Source organism: Zonotrichia albicollis, chromosome 2 (assembly GCF_047830755.1).
Source record: "Zonotrichia albicollis isolate bZonAlb1 chromosome 2, bZonAlb1.hap1, whole genome shotgun sequence".
In the NCBI taxonomy this organism is placed as follows: Eukaryota; Metazoa; Chordata; class Aves; order Passeriformes; family Passerellidae; genus Zonotrichia; species Zonotrichia albicollis.
The window spans coordinates 46166690-46194477 of record NC_133820.1 but is presented as its reverse complement, the minus strand read 5'-3'; the positions used below and the strand labels follow the sequence as shown (position 1 = coordinate 46194477).

Genomic DNA, 27788 nt, shown 5'->3' with positions numbered 1-27788 from the left:
GTCCCACTACAGAGCTGGGACACAGTCTCTCTTGACGAGAGCTACAACTTCAGCATTTCAGCCTGGCACCGCATTTCGGCGAAACCCAGCCCGTCCCCCAGCCTTTTCCCCGTACTTGTCGTTTCCCGGGGCAGAGGGCGCCGGCAGCCCCCACGGCGCTCGGCCCGGTCGCGATGGCGACGGGCGGGCGGGGCGCGCGGCAGGGCCGGGCCGTGCGCCGGGGCCGCGGCAGGGCTGAGGCAGAGACTGCGCGCGGTGCGGACCGGGTGCCGGGGCGCGGGCACCGTGAGGGGGGACGCGGAAGGGGCGCGGGCAGGGCCGGGGAGCTGCCTCAGGAAGCTGCCTCAGGGAGCTCTCGGCCGTGGCGGGAAGGGGTGGCGGGGGGCTGCGGCACAGGGTGACAGTGCCGGCGGGATTTGGTGCCTGCGGGCAGCGAGGCGCTGAGGGGTGGCCCAGCTTTGTCCACTGAGGTGTCTGGTGGTGAAGGGGGCTGGGGGAATAGTGTAAGGGACATGGGGGAAGTGTTAGCCAGGGACGGATTGAGGGCAGGGGGAATTGTTAGGCTGCTTTGGAGATTGGAAAGGGGTTGCAGTGTGACTGCACCATGTTGTAGCGTTGTACCTCCATTACTGAGGTAATAGATTTTCTGTATTCTGCACCTGGGACGGTGCAGCCCCGGGTATATACGGACAGAATGGGGAGTGAGAGGATGGACGGCAGGCAGTGCAAAGGGACCTGGGGGTCTTGGTCAGTGGCAAGCTGAACTTGTGTCAGCAGTGCCCTGGCAGCCAGGAGGGCCAAGTGGGTTCCGGGGTGCATCAGGCACAGCATCGCCAGTCACGCAAGGGAGGGGTTTTCCCCTCTGCTCTGCACTAGGGTGCCTCACCTTGGATATTCTGTGCAGTTTTGTTCATCACAGGAAAGGCATTAAGCTACTGGGGAGCCTCCTAAGGAGGGCCACAACAATGGTGAAGGGCCCTAAGGGGAAGGCATATGACGAGTGGCTGAGGTCATTGGTCTGTTCAGCCTGGAGAAAAAGAGACTTGAGGGGAGACCCCATCAAAGTCTGCAACTTCCTCATGGTGGGGGCTGGTACCATTCTCCTCCCTAGTAAACAGTGAGAGGATCCAAGGGGATTGATGGCCTAAAGCTGAGTTCAGGGCATGTTTGGACAATGCTGTCTGGCACGTGGTGTGATTCTTGGAATGGCCTGCATAGGTCCAAAGTTGGACTCAATGATTCTGACAGGTCCCTTCCAACTCAGTGTATTCTGTGAGTCCATAAATGTTGGGAACTGAGGGAGTGGAGGCTTCTGGTAGTGCAGCTGCTCGATATACAGGGATTATTATGTGAGTGCAAGTGCTAGTTTGGATGGTGTTATTGATAATGATTGGGCTCATGAGAGTGCTGAGCTGCTGTACAGGTGGTGTCTGTAAAGAGTGTCTGGAAAGTCACTGTAGTTGGGGTGCAGTGTCAGGAAACTGCCTGCTCCTTCTAAGGATGCAATGGTAGTGAAGTTATTGCTTGAGACAGTGCTGGTGCTTATAAAGGGGGTCAGTCAAGAGCCTCACAATTTTATTTGTTTGGGAGAAGAAATAGAGCTTTACTTTTGTAAATATTCTCCTGTGCATTTCAAATGTGCAGTCAATCCTCAGTCCCCTTAAATATGTTCCTCTCTGTTTCATGTGAGAGTATTTTCTATGGTTTGCAAAATCCTTTATTGTAGCATGTGTTTTTTCACCTTTTACAACTTGGAGGCTTTCGTGTTCCTCTCTACTTGGGAATAATTTCATAATTATGTCACTGGAGCTCATCTGGGTCTGTAGTTAAAAAAAAAAAACAAAAACACTCTAAGCCTTTGCAAAATACTTCTACTCAAAATTTTTTTGTTTGTATCCAGTTTTGAGCAGGGAATTTGATTTTCCATTTAGTGAAAGAGACAGAAACAATTTAAAGAAACCCTTAGGGAGTGCTCTAGTGATCTTCAGTTTCTGAGAAAAATCAGTAAAACAAATGCTCAAGTGGAAATGGAATCAATAGCAGTCCAGTTAATTCTGCACTGAGGAAGTGTGATGGATTCTTTTTTACACTTAACAAGTGTATCCTGCACTTGTGCACTTGTTTTGGAAACATCAAAGGAGTCTAGGAGGAGCAAAGTACCCAACTTCCTGCTTCAGTGAGGTTTTTTTCTTAATTCACTTGTTTGTTTGGTTTCTTTTAAATCTCAGGTCTTACAATAGCCATGTCCTTAGGATTTTTGGAAGCTTCATGAAAAAAATATTGTACTGAATTGGAAACTGCAAAGGTTGTATATGAAATAGGATAGAAAGTTGTTTTGTATACAGAAAGCTGACATGGCCTTGCTTCAGGGTATGGGGAGTGTGGTGAGAAGGCATAGGACAGTGTTTGGATTGCAGTGCATCTGTCAATAGTTTCACTTCATTCCGTTGATTTTACAGGCTTGCTTCTGTGGCTTTTTACTGGTATTTTTTCCTGTTTACTCGTGCTCATTTTAATAGGAAAAAGTATCCAGCCTGCTGTATTTAGTCACAGAACAAGTTTTAATCAATTTGACCTATTATTGTAAAATTCAAAATTTAAATTCAGAGAAGCAGTTTAATGCAAAACCAGGTTATATACAGTGTTTCTACTCATTCAGTAATAAAATATTGTATATTATATAAACTATTTTGGTTTATAAAATTTGATTATATGACTGCTAAAAGGGAGGAATCTTTTTAAGTGCCTTTTTTTGTGACATTTTTTATTTTGTATAATATGTGCTACCAGCTCCATGGCAGAACTGTTCATTGTCAGTTGAATTCTGAGGTTGGTGGTTGTGACAGCATGCCTGGGAAATACTGCTGACATGCATATCCCTTCAGAAAGTGCTTTTGTTCCAGCTCTGACAATGAAAACTGGTATCACAGTTGTGGTGAAAGGGAGACATTCATAGTGCTAGGAGAACAGAAGGAGAGGGAAAGAGAGGCATGTGAACAAGTGGACTTGATAAAACAAACATGATAAAGAAACAAAGGACTGGAAAAGGAGCAGCTTCTGGTTTGATTTGCAAGAATGTAAACTACAAACTGTAGCAAGGGATGCAATAAGTAATGGTGATAGAGCCCACTGTATCTACGCAGGTATACATTACATATATATATGTATATATACACACACATATATATGTGTATGTGTATAGAGATATGGGCTTGAGTGCTACCCCTGGGCAGGATTGTTGCTGCCAAAAACCCAGTTTGTTTTTTTTTTATTTCAGAACTGTTACAAGCTTGTCAAAAGTGACAAATGCCAGTGAACACACAATGTTTTGTAAATTATTCATCTCTATACTTTTTTTTCCTTCACTTCTAGCACATTAAGAAAAAAAACCCAAAAAAATGGAAGAGAGTAAGAAAAAGAAGAAACCAGAAGAGCAAGTTCAAGAGCCTGAATCTGATTTACCCGAATCCTTACTAGATTATCAGTAGGTTTAATATATTTTAACTTTTTACTCATATAGAATATGTGAATAAAGAAAGCAGATAACAAACACAACTTACACAATTTGGAGCCTGAGCTGATTGATTTGAGGTTTTGAGGCTATTTCAGAAAGGTTCACTTTTTAAACTGTAGCTGTAAGAAAGCAATTACATGGGTCAGAAATTTTATGCCATTAGGCTATAACTTGGGAAAAAATATTAAAACCAAAAACCCTGACATTTTTTCTGTTAGTAGTAAGCTTTTGATAAGCATATGCTGAAGTTGCAAGATCACATTTGGCTGTATTTTTTAGGATTCCTTGGGGTTCGTGGAGGTTTGTTGTCACTAGCCAGAACCTCAAGACCTACAGTTTGCTGTCTTCCCTAGTGCAGCTGAGAGCAGAGCACAAAGAGTTTTATTTTGAAAGTAAGAGATGGATAAATGAAAGGTCTCTTAAAATCAAGCAGAGGAAAATAAGAGCCAAAGGGGAAATATCTGGAGCAGTTACAAACCTGTTCAACTTACTTGATTTCTAGTCTCTTGAGTAAATGATTAAAAGCAGAAAAATAAGCTTCATGACTTGTATCTGAGACAGAAATTGAAATGGAAATACCTCAGGAACACCCAATATCCAACAATTATCAGCATTTAGGGAGCAGGGAGTAGTGCTTCGGTGTGGAAATGACAAGTGGAGTAAGCAAACTAAAAAGGATGCTCCTGTAGTTGTAGTGACAGCTGTATGAGTTCACAGGGTTTATGTGGGATTTTCCTGTTTCATTTTACAAAGCACAGAGTACAATTTTCCATAGTGAAATGATCTAGATTTACCTGAATCATATCACAAATAAATACCTTCTGAAAAGTCCAAAACTAACTCACCTATTTTGTGAAGGAATAAGGAAACTGTATTACTGGGCTGAGAAAAAAAAACGGTACCACTTTCTGATAAAATTATTGTTATGCATATGCTAATATCCAAGCAAATGACTCATTTGTCTGGAGTCTTCCACTGAAATCGGTGCTTCATTGAAATGGAATATGTAGTTTCTACAGCAACAGAAGGGGGAAAAGGGAAGAAAAGTATTCTTCTTGCTGTTTTTATCTTTCTCCCACTCTCTTATCTGTCCCTCTTAATCTTCCTTTCTTTCTCTTCACCTCTGTAAATTCTCTGTACTACTTGACTGATCAAAGGTGGATAATCATGCAAGTGAATAGCTGTCACATTCCACTTTAGGATTTATCGAGTATGTAGGATTTATTTAACTTTGATTCCTGTTTTTTATTTCCTTGCACTGAAGAATGGTCACTGTTCCTAGGGAGTTTGTTATTTTGCATTTTCATTAAAGTTCTCCATTTCAGCATTTCTTAGGAACAACAATCTTACGACGTGCTTTTGCTGTGGCCATGACCACTGTACCCTGGTCTAGTCTCTCTCTAACTAATATCCTTCTGCTTAATACAAAACCTGAAGAATACCTTGGAGCTGACACCAATACACAATGCACTGACACCAGAGGATGCAAATTTAGTAAACTGCAATTTGCATGATTCAGTGATCCAAACTTAGCAAATTAACTAGGAAATGAATTATCTTCTTTTGAAACAGCTGAAATCAACAGAGAAGGGAAAAACTCCCAAAACCACAAAAAAGCACTCCAAACCCTCAAACTAAAAACTGAAGGAAGAAGAACTGTTAAAAGAATAAAAGGTTTTATGATAATTGCAATACTATTGCACCACATGATGAGTGAATGCTTGGAACAGAGGTACAGAGTGCTAGAGTAATATTTTTTGGAGCATGAATTACCTTGTCCTGAAGGTGACCTGTGTAAGAGGTCAGCTAAACCTCATGCAGGATGAACAAGCCAGCTCCAGCCTCTCAGGAGGCTACACAGGAACAATATAACCAGGGAGTCTGCTGCTCTGTAGGGCTATGAAATCCAAACTAACATGCAGGCCCAGATGTGTGTGGGAAATAATTTATGTATAGTAAGCAGACAGTAGTATTTACCCAAATGAGTCTAGCAATATGATATGAAAACAAACATTTTGGTATTATTTACATTTAATCTAGCCTAAATAGCATTCCTTTCTTTAATTTTTTGTAAGAATGTCTCTTTCTTTACTCTCTCTTCATAGCATTGCGGCAAAACAAACAGCAATTGCATGGGTTTTGTTTCATCTGAAAGGATTGGAAGAAAAGCTCAAAGAAGATATTAAAAAGGTGACTATGCAACAAATTTTATTTGTGGTGTTCTTACTTATAGATTCAGTTTTGTTCTTTCCATTTGAATACTACATACTTTAAAATTAGTTATTGCAGTGCATTTGTTACAGTCAATGAAACTAGAGTTAGTGAGTCACGTTATGTGCTGAAAGTTAAAGTGTTACCTGAATTAAATGTGACATATAGCATACATGTCCTAAATCTAACATGCTAAAAAGAAGCTGCAGGAGTAGAACATTACAGAATAGGACAGAGCATTAAGGTAAAGTGAGTTCAGTGCAGGTGCTTTCCAATGCACAAGAGATCCTTATAACCACCTACATATTGAATGGAATCACAGAATTGTTAAGGATGGGAAAGACTTCTCAGATTATCAAGTCCAGCTGTTTAACCCAGCACCATTGTGTTCATCACTAAAGCAGCCAACAAGTGCCACATCCATGTGTCTTTTGAACACTTGCAGGGATAGTGATTCCACCACTTTCCTGGGCAACCTGTTCTAATACCTCACCACCCTTTCAGTGAAGAAATTTTCCCTAATAACCAATCTAAACTTGGCACAATTTTCTTTTCTCTTGCCCTGTTACTTGTTACATGGGAGGAGAGATCAATCTCCACCTGGCTACAAAGTCATTCCAGGTGGTTTTAAAGAGAGATAAGGTGCCACCTGAGCCTCTTTTTCTCCAGACTAAACATCCTCAGCTGTTCCACATCACACATGTGCTTTAGTCCTTTTATCAGCTTTGTTTCCCTTCCTTGGCATTTTTCTCTGCAGCAAGCACAGGACAGCAAGCCACCTTTCAGTAGGTACCTTTCCTGCAGTACGTCAGATATGCCTTTCAACCAGTCCTACAAATATTCTTCAGTATTTCAATGCATGAAGAATAAATGGTATAAATTTCATTTTTGTTGGTAGTATTAGCAGACCTAACCAAGCGCTGAGAATTGCTGAACTTCTTTGAATCCTTCTGAGGTAATTCAATTGCACGGGTTTCTGTGAGAATCTAGTTATTGCTGCAAACGTAGTTACAATAAAAATTGAATAAAGGAGAAAGACCATCATGCTATTTGCTAGCTGTGATTTCTAGCACTGATTGATGAAGACACACTTTCTCATGGATTAAGAATTGTTTGGGTAATTTTTAGAACAAGGTTGTGTAACTACTGATCTCACCTGAGTGACCCTTTAAAGAACCATGTATATGAGCTGTATATAAACAGCCATAATGTGGCATCTGGTAACTGTGAGCAGTGAACTTTGAAAACAGATATTAGAGAGTCACCCATTGAAATTAATTGAAAATGCTCAAAAAATCCTTATTCTACTTCATGTTGCAGCCTGCACTTTATAGCAGTGAAACATTGAAACAACACCTCTCTGTCTTTGCCATACTGATGCTTGCCCTGCTTTTATAAGCATCCATCTGTTTAGCTTTCTGTGGTACTTCTTGCAGTCTTGAAGCCTGGATGGTGTTTCATTTGTGGCTTAACTATCACTGGAAGTGGCAATTGCTCTTCTTTCTGCAGGCATCTGAAGGCTTTTATGTTTATTGTTGGGTCTTATGTCTCTTGGGGTTATATTGCTGCATTGGAGGGTGGTTCAACTGCCTTGTTCAGAGACACAGAGCAACAGCATAAGGGAGACCCCTCAGTTGGTATCCCCACTTTGTGACCCCTCAGTGGGTCTCCCCAGTTGTTTGAGTGTGTTACTGACAGCCCCAGTGCCTGTGAAGGGCTCACACTGACAGTTAATGGAATAATGCTCTTTATTAACATAAAGTTAGATTAAGTTTTGAGGATTTTCAGTGATAGTATCTCTCTGCAAAAGCATATCAAAGTAACACACAGACAAGCTCTAATCCAAAGCATTCAGTGCCCACAGAGCATGGTTCTAACCCAATAGGTGTCCCTCTGTGGGGGAGAAGACAGATTCAGCCTCACGACTGATCCCAGCAGTTACGATGGACTTCCCAAACTTCTCCCCATTTCTAACTTACTTTTATACTATTTCTTTATGTTTAGGCAGAGCTCTAGTTATTCATCATCTTCTCTCTCCTGTGGCTGACAGGTGTTGTGCTGTTTGTCAGCTACAGTGCCATTGAGTTCCCCTCCCTGCAAAGACTTCTATGCAGCCTGGCCAAGGTGTCTCCACCCTGTTCCACCCTCTGTTCCATGCCCTTAGCAGGGGCTGTGGTTGCAGATTGTAGGGCATCATCATGGAGTGGGTTTCGAGCATGCCAGCTGCATTCCATTCAGATACTAGCAGCTGCATTTTACTCTATAATTTCCCTACCATCCAACTTCTGTTAGGATGTGAATACAACTTCCTAGTTTCCTCTGATTGTACTCCCAGCTATCTTTCTACAGTTATTCCCCCAGTTTGCTGCTAGTTCATGGTCTTTCAAGGACTCCATGTTTTGGATTGAGCAGGGTACTTTAAGGCATGGGTGAAGTGCTATTGTTTTAATTTAATCATGTTTTGACAGTGCTTTGAGCTCCATTCTTTATTTCCTGCTTAATGTTTGTGAGTGGTTTAGAGTTAATCCTAGAAGTGAGGAATGCTTGAGACTCTTTCCACTGCCTACTCACTGTTATTCACTTCCCACTTGTTTGCAAGTGGGAAGGATACCACACTCCTGTGTGGTATCCTTTGGGAGCAAACATACACAATCTGGATTTCAAACAATCTGAGTGCCACTAGAGAGGGTCGTGGCCAGGGGTTATGATCACAGTTGTGGTTTCAGGACGTATTACTAATTTCAGCTCTGACAAGACTCTTTGCTATATGCAAGTGACCTGATTGTCTCATGATTTTTCTGTATGAAGATGGTACATTCTCATGGGGAATATCCACATGGAGCAAACAGCTCCTGCATAGAAACATTGTTATTAAATTGTCTGCAAGCACCTTTCTTTGCAGGCAATGGAGGATTATTGGTGGGCTGTACCAAGTACAGCTGTCATTGTCTCTCATTTCCTTCCAGTGGTCTGAAGTTACTGAGGAAATATCTGAGCCTTGCAAATTCTCCCTTCTGCTCTAACCTTTCAGAATATGAAGCACAGGTTGTTCTTGCATTTCATCTGGCACTAGGCCAGATTTTCTTTTTTTTCTTAAATTTTTCACTCTGAAAACATTTTAACATCAGCTGTGTCTTCTTCCTTAGAATGTTGCTCTGAAGGAAGAGCAGAAGTTGCTTATCAGCCGCTTAGTAAGGCAAATAGAAGAAAAGGAGAACAAACGAGATGAGAAGGGGATTGTAACCAGGGATGATGTGGAAGAGTCACTGAAAGCAGTTTTCCAATTTGTGAAGGACAAAGAACAACTTCTTGAAGGTATATTGTGTGCTGGGGAAGTGTGGTTTGCAGTTTACACACTTGCGATTAAGTACATGTTGATGTTGTTTTGCAATTTAAGTAGAGATTCAACTTCTTTGTTGTATAAAAAGTATAAAACTATTCCTCTCCCAAAATTGGGCTCTCTCAGTTTAGTATGAGATTGTGGAGGGCTTATAAATCAATCTGTCCCTTCCGAATGATGTATAGTATTGTGCAAGTACAGAGGCTTCCTCTTTTTTGAAACTCATGAAAGTCCTAAGCATTGGATCTACTGAGGATTAAAAATAAAAAAAAATTGATGGAAGGAAAAAAGACCAGTTTTGAGTGTTGAAAATTCCAGCTGCCATCCCTGCTATTCTCTGTGGGAGACACGTGACCTTGGTTACAACATTTTGATGAGAACTCTTGTCTCTCTTTGGAAGAATAAGATCAAGCTGTTTTCAGCCATGCTAGTGGCCCTTGAAACTGTGTAAGGCCATCAGGTTGCAATGTACTGTAGTGTGGAAGAATCCCCCTTCCTTTCCCATTCCCTATGAAAACACCTTTCTTAAAGAAGTTGACATAGTAAGAATTATCAGTTCAATAAATCAGTTTTGACATTGTTATTTTAATAGATCTGCGCGCCCAAATTGAAGAAACAAAGAAAAAAATTGTAGAAAAGCAGCGTGAGAGAGATTATTGGTTGGAGTACAAAAATGTCGGAAGCAAAATACATGCTGAGAGGATTAGCCGTCTGGAAAAAGACATTGCAGATGTCAAATATGAACTTGAAAAAACTGAAGGTCAGTTTACAACTGGTGTAATACAAGTCTTACAGGGCCTTTGCATATTGCCTGCAGGAATGAAATGATAAAATTAATTTTAGATCAAGTTCTAGTAACTTCCATCAACTTTTCTAGTAATTTGCATGAACTTTTCTAAGTGCACCTAAGATGGGCTGCATAATCCTGAAAAATAGAAGGACTCCGTTTCTTTATTTCTCTCTCTGTAAAAGTTCCTTTATTAAAGAAGTTGATAAAGTTTACAGAAATGATGACACTTCAAGAAACTGATAAGCTGGTCCTTTGATGGTTTTCTTGTAAAATGCAGGCAACCCATTAAAAAAAAAAGTTACTGAGAAGGATAGCAGTTTTTTGTAAAAATAAGTCTACACATATTTAGGTCACCTACACAGAGGGCTCCCTTAGCAGTCATACTTGAAAATGTTGACTCTGCTGCTGTTAGTTCTCATCATCTACAAGCACTTCACATATTGAAAGCTCCTTTGACAGGAAAGCAGTATGAGCTCATTCTTGGAGCAGTCTTTTCTGTGGAGCGCACTGGTTTCCATGCAGGACTAGAGGGAGCTCTTTAGCCAGTGGTCTGGGCCTTTCCTCCTACACAGTGTGAGGCTCTGCAAAATCACCCACAGGCACGCAGACACATACTGAGAACTGTTTCAGCCCTGTCACAGCAGTGCAATTCATTTGAGAGCTTCTACATTGTGCTGTGAGTGCTTTACAAAGATTTCTTTATTACTGCATTATTTAAAAATAATTTAAATATTTTGCTGTTACATAAGCCATGCTTCCAACAGGAGAAGGATGTCCTGGTTTTCTTTCTTTATGTCCCTCTCAGTATGCGTGGCTGCAGCCAAGCAGCTGGTAGTAACAGGCAGTGACACTGCTCTAAGGGTCTCTGTATATTCTGTGCCAGCCATTACCAGGCAGCAGCTACTGTGAATAAGCTATCTTTTTGTCTCTCAAAACATATTTTACCACCATTACGATCTGCTCTGTGATTTCTACATTTCCAGATAGCTTGCCAGATATCCACGTCTGTATTCAGGAGAGGTTGGGGTTTTTTCATTTTCTGTGTTCTTAATTGATTTAAAATTTCTCTATATTGCTGCTGAAATATGAAATGAAAAAGAGAATGGGCTGTTATATAGAATGCCAATAGGGATAGGTGGTCTGATCTCCTGCATGCCACAGGGTATAGAATGTTGTGGTTTAACAAAAAATCATGGTCCAACAGAAACGTATTTATTGTACGTCAGTTATAGTGGTACATATGTAAATGCTCTACATAACATACTGGAAAATGATGCTGACAGTACTGGATGTTTACCATACTATTTTGCTTAACTCCCTAAAACTGAACCTAGAAAGTGTCTGGGGAGTACGGCCTTCCAGCAGAGATCTATCTTTCAATCTATCAAGCTTTCTGAGCAAGGCAGCAACAAATTTGGCTTGCTCACATCTTGAATGTGTAACAAGCTTAGAGAATAAGCATAGGTAAACAGGTTTCTGTCTCTGTGTGTACCACTGAAGGGCTTGGAACTGGCACAGTTCATGTTTTCTGGTAGTGACATTTTAAGCAAAACACCTGGAGAGGAGAGCAAGCAAAAGAGAGCCACAATTTAGGTGATGTGTGGGGAAAGCAGTGTTGCAGTGAGGGGATTAGGGAAGATAGCCTCTTTAGCAACTGTTCAGACACACACTTTCTCCTTTTTCATTCTCCAAGTACAACTCAGGTTATTTAGCTATTTGAAATAATGGAAGAGTGAATTCATTATAGTATGGAAGTCCTTCCTTTTCATTCTGCCAAGTCTAGATGGTGGAGTCCAGCTTCCACTGTGTTAAATTAATAATTAATGCACTACTAATACACCTTTCATATTTGACTGCCTTTGACTCCACAGTGCATGCATGAGTAGATATTTGTTTGCAGCTAAATCAGAAATAGGCTGTCTGCAACACAAGTGCAGTAAAAGACTGAATTTCAACCATTTGAAATAAGTGTACTATGCCTTCCTTCACAGACAATTAATCTCATTCATTCCTTCAGAAGGGGGAAATATCAAGCAGGAGTGAGCTATTTAGAGAGCAAAAACAAAAGAACTAAATGGAAGGATGAAATAATTAAATAGCAAGTGACTAGAACATGAATCCAAACCTATTCAGTTCAGTGTAAGACACACTTTCTAAATAATGACCACAAGTAATGATAGAAGCAAATCATTGTGGCAATTGCCACATTCTCCATTTCGTCCTGCTGTCAAATTAGAACCTCAGAGTCTTAAATAAGTCAGAAAATTTATTAGGCACATTATAATAACTATCGGGAAAAATGTCATGTGGAGAAGGAGATCCAGTATGCTTCTATGTCAAAAAAATAAATTTTCTAAGCAAATTTCTCATATGGCTCCAGGAGCTCCGCTATTGATAGAGACAAAATTTAATGTTAAGATGCCAGTATTTTAGCAGAGAATTGCTTAGATCACTGCTCAGTTAGCAGTGAATTGCTCAGCTCTTGCAGTTATGAACAGAAATGTGTAATTTCTGTTCCACTTCCAATTTCTAGTTTTGTAGTTAACACTACTGTTGTTTGGGTTTGGAAGGAGAATTTCTTTAGAAAAGGATATTTGAATCCTTCTCTGTGGAGTACCTGCCCAGGTGACACTCACTGATAAGTTGCAGTTTAGTAATGACATGTCAGTTTTCTATATGTTATCAGGAAAAATTGATGGCAAATAATGATTTCTGATTTCCCTGGTTTTTTTTGTTTTGAAGAATATTATAGCAAAGCTCTGGAAGTTGTGAGAGAGGAAAATCAGAAAATCTTTGACAGGCACATGAAATTACTCAGTGAAGAAGCTCTTAAGGTATTCTTTTTGCTTTTTTAAAAAACTCCTAACTGTGTTACAGTTGGGATACATGTACTCTGCATTATTAATTATTTTAACTCATATTAAGACTTCAAACTTTTTTAATAAATTGAGAGTAAAATAACCTGCAAATCCTGGTACATATGGATTTGGTTACTGCTATACATACATGTACCTTTTTTTTTCTTTCCACCAGAATAACAATGGGTAGATGTGAGGGCATTTTACAAACAATGCACAGGAAACTGGGGCACCATGCACTGACAAGGCTTGTTTGAGAACATGTTGCTTTTGCCATGGCCTTGATTTTGACATTTACACAGATTTCCAAAAGCAGTAATACACCAATAGATTGCATGAAAATATACATCAATTTGAAAAAAAAAGGGTTTCACTGTACTTGTAAAGTACAACATTTTTTAAATGTCACAATAGTGCAGTCTCAGGAAAATATAGGTTTATTGATTCACTATGATTTTGTAATCTCTGCCAGCTCTGATTTGAAAACATGGTTTACAAATAGTTCTAGTGATAACTTCTTATTTTCACAAAATGCAAAGTATACTTCAGTACAAACCACTAGGCCCATTAGGTTTTTAAATTCCCTGACTTCAGTGCTGGAATTTCCAGTCATGTGAGAAGATAATCCAGAGGACTGTGTTTATGGTGATCTGTTGGGGCATCTTCCCCCTCACTTCTTCCTTTCCACTTTACTGACATCAATAATTAAATTGTAGCCTGGGGTCAGACCTCTACATGCTTAGGTCACTTGTTGTAGAGCAGTACTGCCTCATTTGGGATTTTACTTGGGATTCTTAATAGCTGAATGTTTGATTTTCTGAAAGCAGTAAGACTTGAGCAGTAGTGGTACACAGAAGAATTTATTAGGCAGAAAGGGAAATGTCCTATTTTAATATGGGAAATCAAAAAATATTGGTAAATTGCTTGACATATAATCTGCTCTAGGCAGAATGATAGAGGAGAAACATCTGGCCTTGTGAAGTAAATCCCCTTGTAATCCCTCAGGATGCTACAGTCTGTTGTGTAGATGTGTCTTAATTATTTCCTGCTAAAGAGCAGACAGTTTTTCTTTATAGTGTGCAGGACTGTCGAAGTGTTGCTCTCCGATGGGATTATTTTAACTTGTGTTTTCTCAGAACGCTGTGGGGTACTTAGACAAGAACTGTCGCAGAGAGATTGAAGAGAACGAGTGGCTAAAAGAAGAGGTAAGAGGATTGCTTGCCTGCAGTTTATCATGGCACTTCACGTTTGAAATAATGTGGCCTATGGTCAGAACTGTTTCCAGTCATGGGCCTGGGAGACTTCTTTTGGCAAAGGAGAGCAGTTTTCCAGTAATTAATCTGTAATCCTCAGCAGAAAGCAGTGCAATGTGGTGAATAAAGGTAAGAGGTGAACATCTGCTTTCACAAATGGAGGACCCCCTTTCCTGCCCAAGCTGTTACATGAAGGACTACAATGTTCCATACAATTAAGGATGTTTATCTGTGGAGACTGGGATGCTATAAAGGATTAACCAGGTAAGTAGCTGAAGAGGGGAGGTTTGAATTGCATTAAAGTTCCAGTGCTGCTGTATTGAAAGAAATGGATATGGATGTTGGAAATATGTTCTGAGAAATGGCTTGAGACGACATGAAATGGAAGGTCATAAAGAAACCATAGGGACTCTACACTGAAGAAAGGAAAATCAAAATGAAATATGGCTGTAATTAATTGCTTGATAGCTTTTATACTGACCTTTAATGACAATTTAGAGCTCTATATTAGATAGCTGTAATTTTCTTGACAAGAAAATATTTTTGTGTGCCAGATTTAGGAAAATAATTTTTTCCATAGTGAAAGTTTGATTTTTTTTATTCCAGTCAATATAGGTTCTTTGTTTCAATCAAATCTAAGCATGAGATTGGTGAGTGAAATGTCTTTCCTCACTTTTACAGCCTCACAGTTGAGAACCGAGCAAAACTTTTTGGAAAAGTTAATAAATGTACTTCTTACTTTTCCATGCCACATCAACAAACCTGGCAGAGGTTTTTCATTTTCGTTACTAATTTAAGGTACTTGCCAGTATGCAGGGACACAGCTTTCCTTCTTCCCCTTAATGAGCTCTGAGCATGCATCTTTAACTTTCCATGGAGAGTGTCCAAACCACAACTTCTGAAGCAATGAGGGTAAGGAAAAGAAATGGGAAAGAATTAATGTTTTATTCTGTATAAACAAACAGGAGCTCAAATCTACACATCCCATCACTGCATGAGTATGAATTCTCTTCCTTCTCCCTGTGTCACTGAACACTTAGAGGTTTTACACACATTAGCAGTGCCAATGAGAGCACTTTGGAGTACTCTTATGTCCTGACAGGCCTTCACCTCAGAGCTGAGGGATTTGGATTTCTTTCTTCTCAAGCAGAAGTTTCCTATGTTATGAGTTACTTTCCTATGTTGCTCCTTTCCTATGTTATGAATTACTGCTTTGAATTTTGGGGGAAAACAAAACTATTATCACTAACTTCTCTGGTCCTCTGAATTCATCCATTCATTTTCTCTGCTTTTCTTACATGGATGAAATATTTTCTCTCAGACTAATGTTTATATGTAGCTGACAGACTGTTTCAGTATTTCCTTTGGGGGTGATAAACCAAAAATTTTAGTTTTGTCTCAGTTCTTTTTTTTTTTATTTAAGTTTGGCCACTGAACTGAAAAATGACTTACCAAAATAGCTCTAGATTAGTTACCTCCAAAATTAAAACAGATTTGGAGACTTCAGTCACATTTTTTCATGGTTACTCTGTCACACCAAGATGGTGCAAAGCTGCAGCACCTCACTGTGCCAAGCCACATCCTGTTACTGGTTAATTTCCAGTCATTTTCACCTTTTTAATCCTTGGGAGAAGTTGGAACTAGTTTTAACTGCAAATTTGGATGATTATAGCTGGGTTAATTTGGTTTTGATGAGAATGGACACTTTCAGATCGCTTGGTACTTCTCTTGAACACATGCATTATGGCTAAGCTTTCTGGGAAGATCTTTCCCATAGTATATTCCCTTTCCCAGTAAGGCAGTAAGCGCTTGCTGGTACTTCTGCAAAAGTGGGAGGCATTGTGGGAACTGAATAACCAGCATCCTTTGGTCAGTATATCTCCACACTGATAAGGGGCAATTGCCAGTCTGAAAGCAAATAGTACCTGCGGCTCAGCCAATGTCACAGAGCCGTAGAACATCCTGAGCTGGAAGGGGCCCACAAGGATCATTGAGTCCAACTCCTGCTCCTGGAAAGCCCCACTGAGAGCATTGTCCAAATGCTCCTTGAGCTCTGTCAGCCTTGGGGCTATGACAGAGCCCTACCACCACCCTCTGAGGGAAGAAATACTGTGGTAACTTGGACTGAAAACTTCACTAATTTTAGGTAAGAAGGGTTCAGGTATAGGAAGGAACTAGAAAAACAACACTTGTTGAGTAAGACCCTGACTTTACCTCTGCAAAGAAGCTTTTCCTCTCTCAAAACTCTGATGTGAAAGCAAAAAAGAAAAATCTAGAGCTCCTGTCTAGCAGACGTGTTTGACTGTACAAGAAGATTTTGCTGTCAGGGTTGCTTAGCCAAATGTGTGGCTGTGACTGACACACATGCGCTGTGACAGTAACAGGGTTCTAATAAAGGTGTGAAAGAACCAGCGAGTCCTTCCTTTTGTCTGAAGATGTGTCACTATGTTTCCCCACCAAATATGCAATCTTGCTGATAGAGCTGCATTTTTCCTAGGTGTGTGCTGGTAAGGTTGTTGCTATCAAAGCTTTACGAAATTCTAAGACTTTCTTTTTTTCTTTTTTTAATTGTCAAAAGGTTCAGATCTACCGAAAGGAAGAAAAGGATTTGAAAGCTTCTGTCCAGCTCCTGGAAGAAGAAAATACCAGTTTGGTGGCAAAACTGATTGATATCAAACTTCAGCATCTAAGAGTATCAGGGTAAAATAATGCTTTCATGGACTCAAAAGTGATTTTTTTTTTGTTTTTTAAATAATGCTCCTGTCTGCCTCTAGAGCTATTTAGGCTCTCCCACATCAAAGCCAAGGTAGTCTCCTAGTTGAGGAAAGACAGGATTTGACTGAGTATACATGGGAGCAGTATCTCTGAAGGATGACAATAAGATTGTGATTCCTCAAGTACTGAATTTCAGAGAAGAAATTGGGTCCTTAATTAATCTACTAAGATCTAACACTACTCACTTTATATCACTTAAGCTTGGAAATAATTTCTTTGTGTTGCAATTAATGATCTCAGCCCCAGCTTTTCAGACTAAGTGCTTAATAACAGATTTTTTTCTTTACTGTTTGCAAAATGTTTAAGGATGTGAAGATTAATTTGCAAATATATAGGGGGTTTGCAATCTTGAGTGAAACAAATGACCTGACACTGAGAGAGGAAGAGACCTTGGGAAATGTCTGTCTGCAGAGGTGTCTGCAGTATTAGCTTCTTTTGTGTTGAAATGATTTAACTTTTTCCCTGGAGAAAGATTAATTTACCTACAAAATGTCAACACTAATGGTGTCAAAAGCACAATGCAACAATGTGAGAGATCCATCTTCAGTTTCCAGTCCCAGCTCAGTGATTTTAGCCATATTGCACAAAAAGTTAAAGTCTTAAGAAGTGACCATTTTTCTCTCTTTTCCAAACTTTGGATTTCTTTGAAGTGAGAGCTGCCAGCTGTGGTCTGAATCTTGGACTGACTAGAGACTATAACATTTGTTTTCTTTTAGTCTCATGGACATAGTTGAACTAAGGCACTAAGAATAAAAAAGAGCAGCTTATTAGCCACTAAGCTACCTGGCTGCCTCCATTGCATTTTTGAACCATTGCGCGATTCTGCCTCTGTGGTTAAGCAGCAGCGGCTCTCAGAAAGGGTGGCCTCCCCCTCACTCCAAATCACTGCACAGGACAGATTAGAGAAAAAATTAGACCCCTATTATGGATTTCACTTTATATTTTTTACTCCATAGGCAGTTGTTTCATACAAAGGAAACTGGCTTGCAAGAACCTCCTAAGGATGAAATAAAAAGGGAAACCAGAAAATATGCAGGTAATGCAAATGACAGCAGCTTATAAGAAATACTAAGTTACTGAACATGCACAGACTTTTTATTTCTGAAACTTTTTATTCAAACTACCTGTTTGACATGGAGAACACCTTATTTCCCTCTTGATTGCAGCCACCACAGCCATAATAGATTGTAATTTGCATAAGGAGACAAAATCACAATCTATCTGTAATACAGTTTTTAAATTTAAATTGGTTTTAGATCGTGGAATATTATTATTCATCCAGAGCTACCCTGGAATACAGTTTACAGGATTGGCCATCTTTTATGAAGATATGAATCGTATTCTAATCAGTTCTTTACTTATCCATATCATAACTTCATTATAGCTTGTCCCTGTGAGGACACTCTTAAACTCCATGTAGGCTTTCACTTTAAGTGTGCATGCACTTTGCAGTCATTAATCTAATATACCAGAGCTCAATTATAACTAAATCCCTAGCAAGAGGAGATGAAGCTACATGGAGCTCAACCTGAACTGAAAATTTTGGTAAGCAGTACTGAATTTTGGGCTGAATCTCCATCCCTTCTGGTAGGTGTGGCCAGGGAAAGGATATACTGTTAAGCAAGAAGGAGCAGGAGCCTGTGCTTATCTGTTTAGGGCAGACTCTGTGGGTTCCTAAGTATCACAAATTTTATTTTACATCTTTGTGTGAGTAGAAAAAAGAGGATGGAAAAAAGTAGAAGATAATTCTAACATATCTCTTTAATTAAAATTAAAGAGATATGTTAGAAAAATGGAAATCATACAGTTATGGATACATGAAGAAGTTTGTTGAAGTTCTGATCAGTCCCAGCCATAGGTGGGCCTTTTGAAACATCAGGCACCAGCGAACACGTTGACCAAAACTTCTGTATTAAACACATGTTTACTTTGAACACATTTGTTAGACTTTTGCAATAGTTACCTGGAGGATAAGGCTTTGTTTCAAGAAGCTGGGTCACAGTCACAGGCAAACCTGTAACTTGGCAGTCCATGTTCAGAAACCTCTGTATCATCTTGAGAATAAGTTAACTACAGATGTGATCTCTTTAGGGGAGTTATAAGTAGACTGTGTTTCAGGAACTTGTAGTTATGTACCTATAGATACACAAACATGGGCATAGAAGAAATTTATACTTGGTTTTGCTGCCTGTCTTATTCTTTTTAACTATTCAGGGCTCTACAGGATTTAAGCTGAACTGACAAAAGCTCATTTTTTTCCCTGCCCCCTCCTACAGATCCATTAGTTCTAACTTCCAATCAATTTCAGTCCCTGGGTCTTGATCAGAAATTGTGAACAAAAAACACATAAAAAACCCCAGTGTAAATGAGCATTTGGCTTGAATTGCTAATTAATTTGCTAATTAAAAATGCTACCAAGCTGTTCTTTGCATTGCAGGGGCTAAGCCATATTAAAGATTGCAGGCAATGCTCATATCAGGTACTGATTCTGACTTCCATAAGGCTTAACTATTACATACACTTCCTTTTTCTTCTCTTTGAAAAGCAAAGACAGATGGAAAGAGCCTCAGAAGTGCCCTTCCAAAGATTCGTTCTAAAAGAGATTATAAGAAGCCTCCAGACAGTGATGAAAAATTGAGGAAAAAATTCTTCACTCCATCCCTGGACAGCTTGTTGGATGAAGAAGAGGAGTTCCAGGTATGAGCCAGAGTTATCAGGTCTTCCACTGACACAAACACACTTTAACACTTTCAGTGTGGAGCATGAGCTACTGTCAGGACCCTTCTATTTCCAGTGGTTATGGCATCCAATGTCCTTTACCTGCTGGGCTGTTCAGATGGATTGTAGTCTTCTGGTGATATTTGGGACAGTTAGGTCCATGCCCTTCAGATGCTGGGCCAAAAAAACACATGGAAGTTTTGGATGCCTTCAGGCATCTCTGATACCATGAGGCATGTGTTTTGGCCATTGAATGATGTCCTGAGAATCATCCCATGGAGTGTCAGGATGAAATTCCCCTAGAAAGAATTCTGAATGTCACCTAATGAGAGATTACGAGGCTTGGATGGCAATGAACAGGTCCTTTAGAGTCTGTGTTGCACAACAGCATTAAAGGATCAAGATTCCTTCAACAGAAAGCCAGGATGAAGGTGTTCCTGGGTGCAGACTTCAGGGTTGAGGCAACAGTGCACATTGGTCTTTGCTGCAGCTGATGGACTCTAGCCCAGCAGAAAAGTTTTCCTTTCTTTCTCCTCCTGAATTAGTTTCTGTTGGGTTGGTCAACCGAGTAGACTCAGAGGTTGGAGAAGACCAGAGCCAGTGCAGATGTGGCTGAAGCACATGGCTGGGCTTGGACCTCTCTCTTTTTGGAAGGAGCGAGCTGTTGCATTGGTTTAATTCTTCTCACAGAACTGAATTTGAGATTAGAATTTGCTTTATAGAGAAGATGATACTGGTGAAAACACAGAGAAGAGGGCAGCAGGGCTGTAGCCTCCTAAAATGAGTTGGCTTGCAAAAGAAGCCCATTATCACTGACATTATCAAACACAGCCCCAGAGCAGCACCTCTACAGTTGCTTCAAAAATAAAAGTTTCTGGTTTTGTTGTTTTGTGGGTTTTTTTTTCTTAAGAATGGTTGCTTTTCTATGAAATTACAAAGGAACCATATTCTTTCTTCTTAAGGCATACTCAAAACTGGGACCTCTGAAGAGAAAGCTGCTTTTGGTTGGAAAAGCTGTGCTTACTTGTAAGGAAACAGAAGAAATGCCAAGCGGGAGCCACAGAGAAGGGCGTACTGTTGGTAAATCAGAGGGGCGTATCACAGCTAAGATGATCCAGGCCTTATTTAAGGAAAATGATGAAAACTAGACAAGCTGTGCTGTTTACACAGAAATGTAACATTCTTAGTTCATTAAATATTTGATCTCTTCTGTGTGGCATGGGCCTTTGAGGAAACTATTTTAGAGTGCCTGAATCATGAATATAAGTTTCATGAGAGGTATGTCTGTGTGCAGAGGCTAATTGAAACGTTACTTTCCGTACCACTGAGAGAGGTCTTGTGCACTCTCTGGGGTATTCAGTCCACATAGCACATATATCTGCTAAAAGGTCTGAGCTAATATTTAGTTTGTGTGGTCTCCACTTGGAGATGTGGAATTCCTCCTTGATCAGACAATGAATAGGTAAATGCAGGCTGCCATAAAACACAGAATTGTTACAAAATACATAATGCTCTTCTAAAGCAGAATTAATTTTTGCAAGCATAACTCAACAATTGCTATAAATGGAGTGTCTGAATGCTTTTTTATCTGTCTCCACAAGACCCCCACTTAAATACACTGAAATAAATATAAATTAATTTAAAAACAATTTAAAACCAGCATAAAAATCTCTAAGGTCTGAAATATTTTGGCCAAATATATTGTGTAAGCCCTTATCCTTGGTTTGTGGCTGGTCCCTTTGACCATTTATCTCAGTGCATTGATGCAGTGGAGGGGCTCCCTCTGGACACCCTCTCAGCAGCACACAACAGGTCCTTCCCACATGTAGGCTCTGACCCATGCATTTCCTCATTAGAAACTTGTGGCAGCATTGAATTTTAACCCTTGAGAGGATAATCAGCTGTTTGGAATAAAGCTTTTTAAAAAACTTAGTTTATAAACAACCTGTATCTCTGTGCAGTATCTCAGTGTATCTGTACTTCAGTGCAAGCACTCCTGGTTTTCCAAGCCCGCTCAGCTGTTCCTGGCCAGCAGGTGTCTCCTTGGGCTGTAGGTGAGTCCCACTGGTCTCTGGGCTCCACCGACCCAAGCTCCTCCGGGGCGGGGATCACAAGCAGACAGGTAAAGGTGGCAGACTCCAGCTCACACGGACTCTCACTTCTCTGCCACGTGGTGAACAGTAAAGCGAGTTTGGAGGTGCCCCTGCTGTAACCCAGTGGAGTGACTGTGAAGGCTGAGGTGATTCCTATCCCTTGTGTGTCCATGGAATGGGGATCTGCACTTGGGCTGTGTCTGCAGCCCCACAGACACCTCCCCTCAGCTCCCCTGCCTTGCTTTGAGTGCAGCGCAAGCCCCATGAAATGGCTGACTTGAAAGAGAGATTAGTTCTGCTCAGTGATTAGTTTAGCTTCTCCTTTAGATGCAGAATTACAATGTGGCTTATGCTGAATGGCTTTTCTGTTAAAGAAAGGCCTCTCCTCCTTCCCACCACTCCCAGAGGGGATTTACATTTTCTGGTGGTGTAAATGTAGGGCCCATCTCTAGGCTTCTCTTGGCTTATGCCCATAACGCATAGCACCATGTGCAGGACATATGGCAAGACATCAACCTGCACCTTGGAAAAAAGACCCCTTGCCTCCTCCAGTCAGTTTAGCCTTTTCCCATAAAAGCCTGTGTGGGTGAGAGGGAGTTAAAAAGAAATCCCAAACATGCTAATTAGGGTTCAAGCCACAGGCAGCCTGCACAAGCCAGAAGCAACAGCCTTCAGCAAAACATATTTAGTGAAGTGTCCCAAATCCCCTTGATTTCTACAGGATTAGCATTAAGGCCACTGCAGGGCTTTCATATGGAGAAAGCTGGGTCTTCAGCCCAAGGCATCTGGATTTGATAAATTCGTTACTAGCAAAATCTCTGAGAAATGAGCAGCGTGCTGTAAAACAGGGGGCAGATCAGTCACTTTCTGGCAGCACAGCCAGTGCTTCCAAGCCCCACTTGAAGTTCACTACTCCAGTCAGTACCAAACTTATAGGAGTCACCCTTGTATTCCCAGCATTATAAAATAGCTTTTCTTTACTGTGTTACTGTTGCACAAGAGAGCTCTAGGATGCAAGCAGGGGTCCCGGTCTCCACAATTATAATCCAATCTAAGCTTCAGCTGACGTGGAGTTGTGTGTTTAAGTAGAACAAAGCTCAAACAAATTTGCAGTTTCAACAGGAAGAAAAAACCCAACAAGTATTCCTTGGAATTCAAAATTAAAGAAATATAAGCATCACTCAATTTGCATGGAAATAAAAACTACTTTAATAGAACTGAGGTCCATGAGCTGGAAGTGAGAAACATCAATCCATGGAATGTCTAAAAAGCACAATGGGGAGAGGTGTGCTGAGAGCCTGTATCCACTCCAGTGATGAGAGAAGCTGCTTACCTCAGCACTCTGCTGGCTTGAACCCTCTCTGAACAACTGGCTTGTAGTGCTTTATAGTCTGGCTGTGCTGGTGTGATCTCCCCCAGCCTGAGCTGCAGGGAACATGGGTGATTTCACTTTTGGTCTGGTTTTTATGAGGTTTGCAGCCTCCACTGCAGCGAGGTTATATAACAAGGCACTCTTTGCACAGGTTCAGACCTGCACGTTTTGTGAAAGGAGGGTTTAAGAGACTCGTTCTGCAGCATTTGTACTTGTTTGGCTGCTTTCTGAGAGAGAAGTTATTAAACACTCTGCTTCCGTGGGCTAAAAGGAGTTTGCCAGAATAAGGTCAAGGCAGAAGGTAATGGACTGAAAAGCTACACTATAGTGACAAGCAGAGAACAGAGAATCTATTGGTGTTAGCATCTTTAGCCACTGATGTTTTGCAGCTGGATGTTCCTCCAAAAAAAGGCTTTTCCTTGGATTTTGAAAGTAAGGATCTTTTTTGCAATACTACATTTCAGGGCTCATGTTCTGCAGTCTCCCACAAACACCATATTGTTTTAGGACATGACATGGCAACAAGATGCCAACAACTGTTGCCATATGTTGACAACTGAACATTGAGCCATGCTGAAAACTAGGATTTAACTTGGTGCTGGATCTTTGCTCACTTAGTGATTAAAGTAAAACAAGAAGCTAAAATTGTATCAAATACTGCATTTCTAAAAAACTCCAGTACTTGGGCAATTGCTGTAGCTGGCAGAGGGAAGTTCAGCAGTTACTGCCAAGAACAAAGCAGAGATCCATGCTATGAAAATAAACCCAAGACCCCAGTGCTCCTTGTGTACTGCAGCTGCTGGATATCCAAAGCACTGTGCTTGCATCCAACACATCCTCTTTACCCATTATCACCTCACATAGAAATTTAAGCAAGTTGGCTTTTTGTTCCAAGGCTTTTTGATCTTTGCTTCAGGAAATTTCATCATCAGAGACTGGAAGAAAATAATTAAATGCGTTTTACTCGCTCCTAGAATGATCTGTTATCTTGGGAAGGCCATCTCACCGTATTACTCAACCTTCTGATACAAAAAGGTGCTGAGTAGGTGGCAGCAATGTTACACCTTCAGGGAACCTGCCCAGGGTTTTCTTCTCCCCACTCATTCTCCTGATCCAGCCAGGATGCAGCTGAACAATCAGCTAAGTCCCTTTGCTCTCCAGATTGAACTTGGCAAACAGCAGCATCTCACAGATTTTTCTTGTTGGGCAAACTCAGTGGAAGATGTCAAGCCTGTTTCTGCTCTCTCCACTGTCGTGTGAGAGCTCCAAAGGTCAAGTCAAGAGACTGACAACAGGCCAAGGAGCAAGCTCTTGTTCAGTTTACATATGCTGCCATTAGCACTGCTCTTTTGTCTGTATTCAGCACATTTTTTCACTGCCCCTCACATTATCTTGTCAATCTTCTGCTCCCATCAGCATTTACTATCCTTCCCAGTGATTTTAGCACTTAATTCTAATTTCTCTGCCACAATCTTTATCTCAACTATGTCATGGCCTTTAAGTTGCAATTCATTTATGTTGCTACAAAATTTGTGTCAGGCTCTGGAAATGGGCACTTTTTGTCTAATGAAAGATGCAGGGTTTTACCCTGTCCCTTGTTCTTGCTGAAGGGCTGTTTGGCAGCTGGGAACGTCTGTGACTTATTCTGGCAGTTGGCTGAATGGAACCTCTGACGTCAAAAAGTCATGCAAAGACAGACTTTAAACATGTCCTGAGGTACCATCTCAGTTTAGTTTGTGACTTTGAAACAAAGAAGAAAAGCAGCAAAGGAATTCAGATCTGTCTTCATATGAAGACTCAACATTAGTGATGTTGGAAAACTCAGAAGCTGTTCAAGTTCTTGTTCTGGCAAAAGTAATTGTCTCAAGAGGTAAATCCAGTTGTTTTCATTATAAAATTCCCTGATCTAAAAACAAACAAAAAAAGAAGTGGTTATTCTGACACAGCAGTTCCCTACACAAAGCTTCAAGAGGAACCACATCCCCCCAGCAAAGCACTCCATGGTCCTCTGCTTGCTAAGGGCAGGCAGCTTCTCTACACAGTTTGCTCCTGTAGAATAAACAGCCTTTCGACTCAATTCTGAAGAGAACCAGGTTTTCACTACCCCCTATTATCGAAAAGTGCCAGTAATTAAAAAACAAAATACGTCTGTGTGCTGTGCTTTTTAAATTAAGCTGAGTGTGCTATTTCAGTGACACTGAAAGCAAACACTTACTGGGAACAAAACAAATGAGAACCTACTACTCAGGAAAATTCTCAAGCCAGTTTGTCTCTGAAGAGTAAACCAAAGAGCAAGGGTTTTTAGCAAAGCCTTCAGCAAGAAGGCCTAATCTGCACAGCAGCTCTTTCAAGGAACACAGAGCAACAACGAGTGAGCACTAAAGGGTAACAGGAGTTCAGCATCCCTGCAGAAGACATGGGTTTGGGTGTTCACAATTCTTTGGTACTTTCATGATTTGCAGCCTCAAGTCCACAGCCACACAAAGAGTACCAAGGGATCAAAGAGATCTAGGAACACATCTATCCTCAGCCAAAAGCCTCAAGTTAGACTCTGCAGAGAGCAACAGAGACCTAAGAAGAAAATTAGCATCTGTTTTATCATAACCCAGCTCATCAGGCTCTGGAGGAAGATGAAGGTCTACCTTCTTCACACAAGGTCTGAACAATCTGTACCTTGGTACTTACTGAGGTAGGTAACAGGTCACAGACCCAACTCAAACAATTCACCTTTTTTATATTCTGACCACAAGAAAACTGAGCCACACTGAAAGCCCCAGCAGTAGGAAGGCAAAATTTTAGTAAATGTGTATGAAACTCTCCAGATCTGGGTGTGTGTATTACATACTCTGTAATGGGTTCAGGGTTTTTTAAAGTCGTGCTTTGAGAAAGAAATTTTAAATCTACTGACCTGTACTGCTCAGTTTATGATACCTTGGCCTCCAGGACAAGCCTCAGGTCGTTGTGAGGAGGAAAGTTCCACTTCTATCAACTCTTCCTGTGTCTAATTAGAGAAGGTGGTCTCAGCAAACTGTTCATAGCTTTTCCAGCACTACCTTCTGCTGTAAGATTAGGGAAGATAATAACAATTTTTGGGGACATAGTTATGCTTCTTGGTCAGTTATGAACAGTACAAGTTTATTGCCATGAATAGTTTGAAAAACTAGAAGGTGGTGAAATATCATGTTAGGTCAGGAAGCAGGAGACACCCTGTCACTGAGGTGTCCACTGAGGCTGTCCGTGACACCAGCCCAGGGAAGAGGCTGCATGGATCACGTCAGCCACAGGTTCAGAGTCTGCACTTCCTGCAATACAATATGCACGTATGAAATACATTTGGTATTTTATTAAGTAAACAACGCAATTATCAGTGCACATTTTAAGCAGCAAAAAGAAAAGAAGCACCTCAGACTTTCATACCGTAACAAAAGTTCTGTGGAAGCTGCATTTTATTTGAAAATCCACCCATTTTTGCTAACATACATTTTAATATTTTAAACAAAAATAGAATCTGCAGAGACAATGCAGCAAGTATGCTTAATTCATGTACAGAATTGCTTTCGTATCATTGACTATCCTTCTGAAGGCCCCACTCCACCCAAAAGTTATGGTGTATTTACACAAAGCACCGATCAACAGCGCTACTTGAATTCCTCATGAACTAAATACCCACTAGACATATGTAAGGAAGCTACTTCCCTTTTTTTACTTTTAAAAGGTACATGATCATGAACGAGCCCAATGAAAAGGCTTTCCCCCCCAACACACAACACCTCAATTTATGGTTTTTTTTTTACAGAAAAGAAGGAAAGTCTTAAAAATGAAAGCAATTCCTCACATTCATCTTGGAAAGGCCTTATAATGTCAAATGTAAAAATAATGACATGCCAAGCACAAAGCAATAAAGTTCCTTCCCAATGCACTAATGCTGAATTAAAAATGTAGTGCTTCTTCTAGTCAGTTAACTGTTCCCTTGCAAAATCCTAGGCACAGAATTGACTATAAGGATTAATGCGTTTTACAGCTCTTCCCTAATTCCCATATATACTGAGAATTCATTAGATTCAGACCTTTAAAATATTTAGTGCTCTGTATGTCAGCTGAAAAGCATTCTGAATCAGATTCATTCTTTGTGGATAAAAATCAGACATACTGTATACATCCATACTCATTTTCATAAGGAGGTTTTTTTGATACAATATTAATGTTAAATTGATAATCATAAATAAATACAAACAATAATACATAAGGAATGTCTACTGCAAACTGAATATATAATTTTTAAAAAAAGTTAATTTCCATTACTGCTGTGCCTACATTTGTGAGGATTGAAAAGGTAACTGCAGAATTAAGAGTTAGGATTCGACCCTCCCCTGCCCAGAGTCTTGTTTTGAGTTACGGTAAAGGACACATCTCCAGACAGCATTTCCAAACACCAATATCAATTTCCAGAATAAAGGCTTCTCTGCGTACGTTACCAATTAAGGATATTATTAGAAGCTGAGAGTATTGACATGTTAGTCACCAGGACAAAAATAGGTCTTGGTCTCAATTCATGGCAATTCTTGGCTTTGTGTTGTGTACTGATGTCTTCTTATGGAGGTGTCCCAGCTTCCTTCATTGGTCTTCATCATTTCACTGCATCGCTTAATGGAAGAGGAGAGTTTGAGGGACTGAAGTTCATTTTTTTCCTGCTGAGCACATCTTTTTGGAAACGTTCCTTTCTCTTCCATCTAACACAGTTACATAAACTGAATCTGGAAAGATGAAAAACCCTGGGGTTAACATGCAACAGAAGTAGGAGTTCACTCTAAACCTTTTTTCTTGAAAAATTTCCATTCTTCTGATGCCCAAGCTACCCCATGAT

At 40.4% G+C, this 27788-nt stretch overlaps 2 protein-coding genes across 10 annotated transcripts in view; one reads left to right on the top strand and one right to left on the bottom strand.

Moving 5' to 3' along the window:
* Positions 1 to 27788, bottom strand: part of PICALM (phosphatidylinositol binding clathrin assembly protein) — a 355304-nt gene that overhangs the window by 261963 nt on the left and 65553 nt on the right. For 6 of the 8 annotated variants that reach the window (XM_005485804.4, XM_005485806.4, XM_005485805.4 and 3 more), the window contains one exon: positions 26654 to 27678. Coding sequence is in view for 2 of the 8 variants with exons in the window: in XM_005485806.4 (XP_005485863.2) it covers positions 27664 to 27678 (15 nt within the window). In the remaining 6 variants the exon portion in view is untranslated. Of the gene's footprint in view, positions 1 to 26653; positions 27679 to 27788 lie in introns of those variants that run through there. The other 2 variants (XR_012578985.1, XM_074535086.1) reach the window with 1 other exon arrangement.
* CCDC83 (coiled-coil domain containing 83) lies at positions 130 to 27048 on the top strand. Of its 2 annotated transcripts, none has more exons than XM_014266160.3 (11): positions 130 to 255; positions 3373 to 3484; positions 5620 to 5704; positions 8872 to 9040; positions 9658 to 9825; positions 12598 to 12689; positions 13850 to 13918; positions 16545 to 16666; positions 17698 to 17777; positions 19287 to 19438; positions 20422 to 27048. In XM_014266160.3, exons 2-11 carry the CDS (start codon positions 3399 to 3401, stop codon positions 20605 to 20607), a joined length of 1209 nt encoding a protein of 402 aa, XP_014121635.2. In that variant the 5' UTR covers positions 130 to 255; positions 3373 to 3398; the 3' UTR covers positions 20608 to 27048. The 2 variants fall into 2 exon arrangements, with proteins under 2 accessions (XP_014121635.2, XP_074391188.1); XM_074535087.1 differs by lacking the exon at positions 130 to 255 and adding an exon at positions 524 to 2176.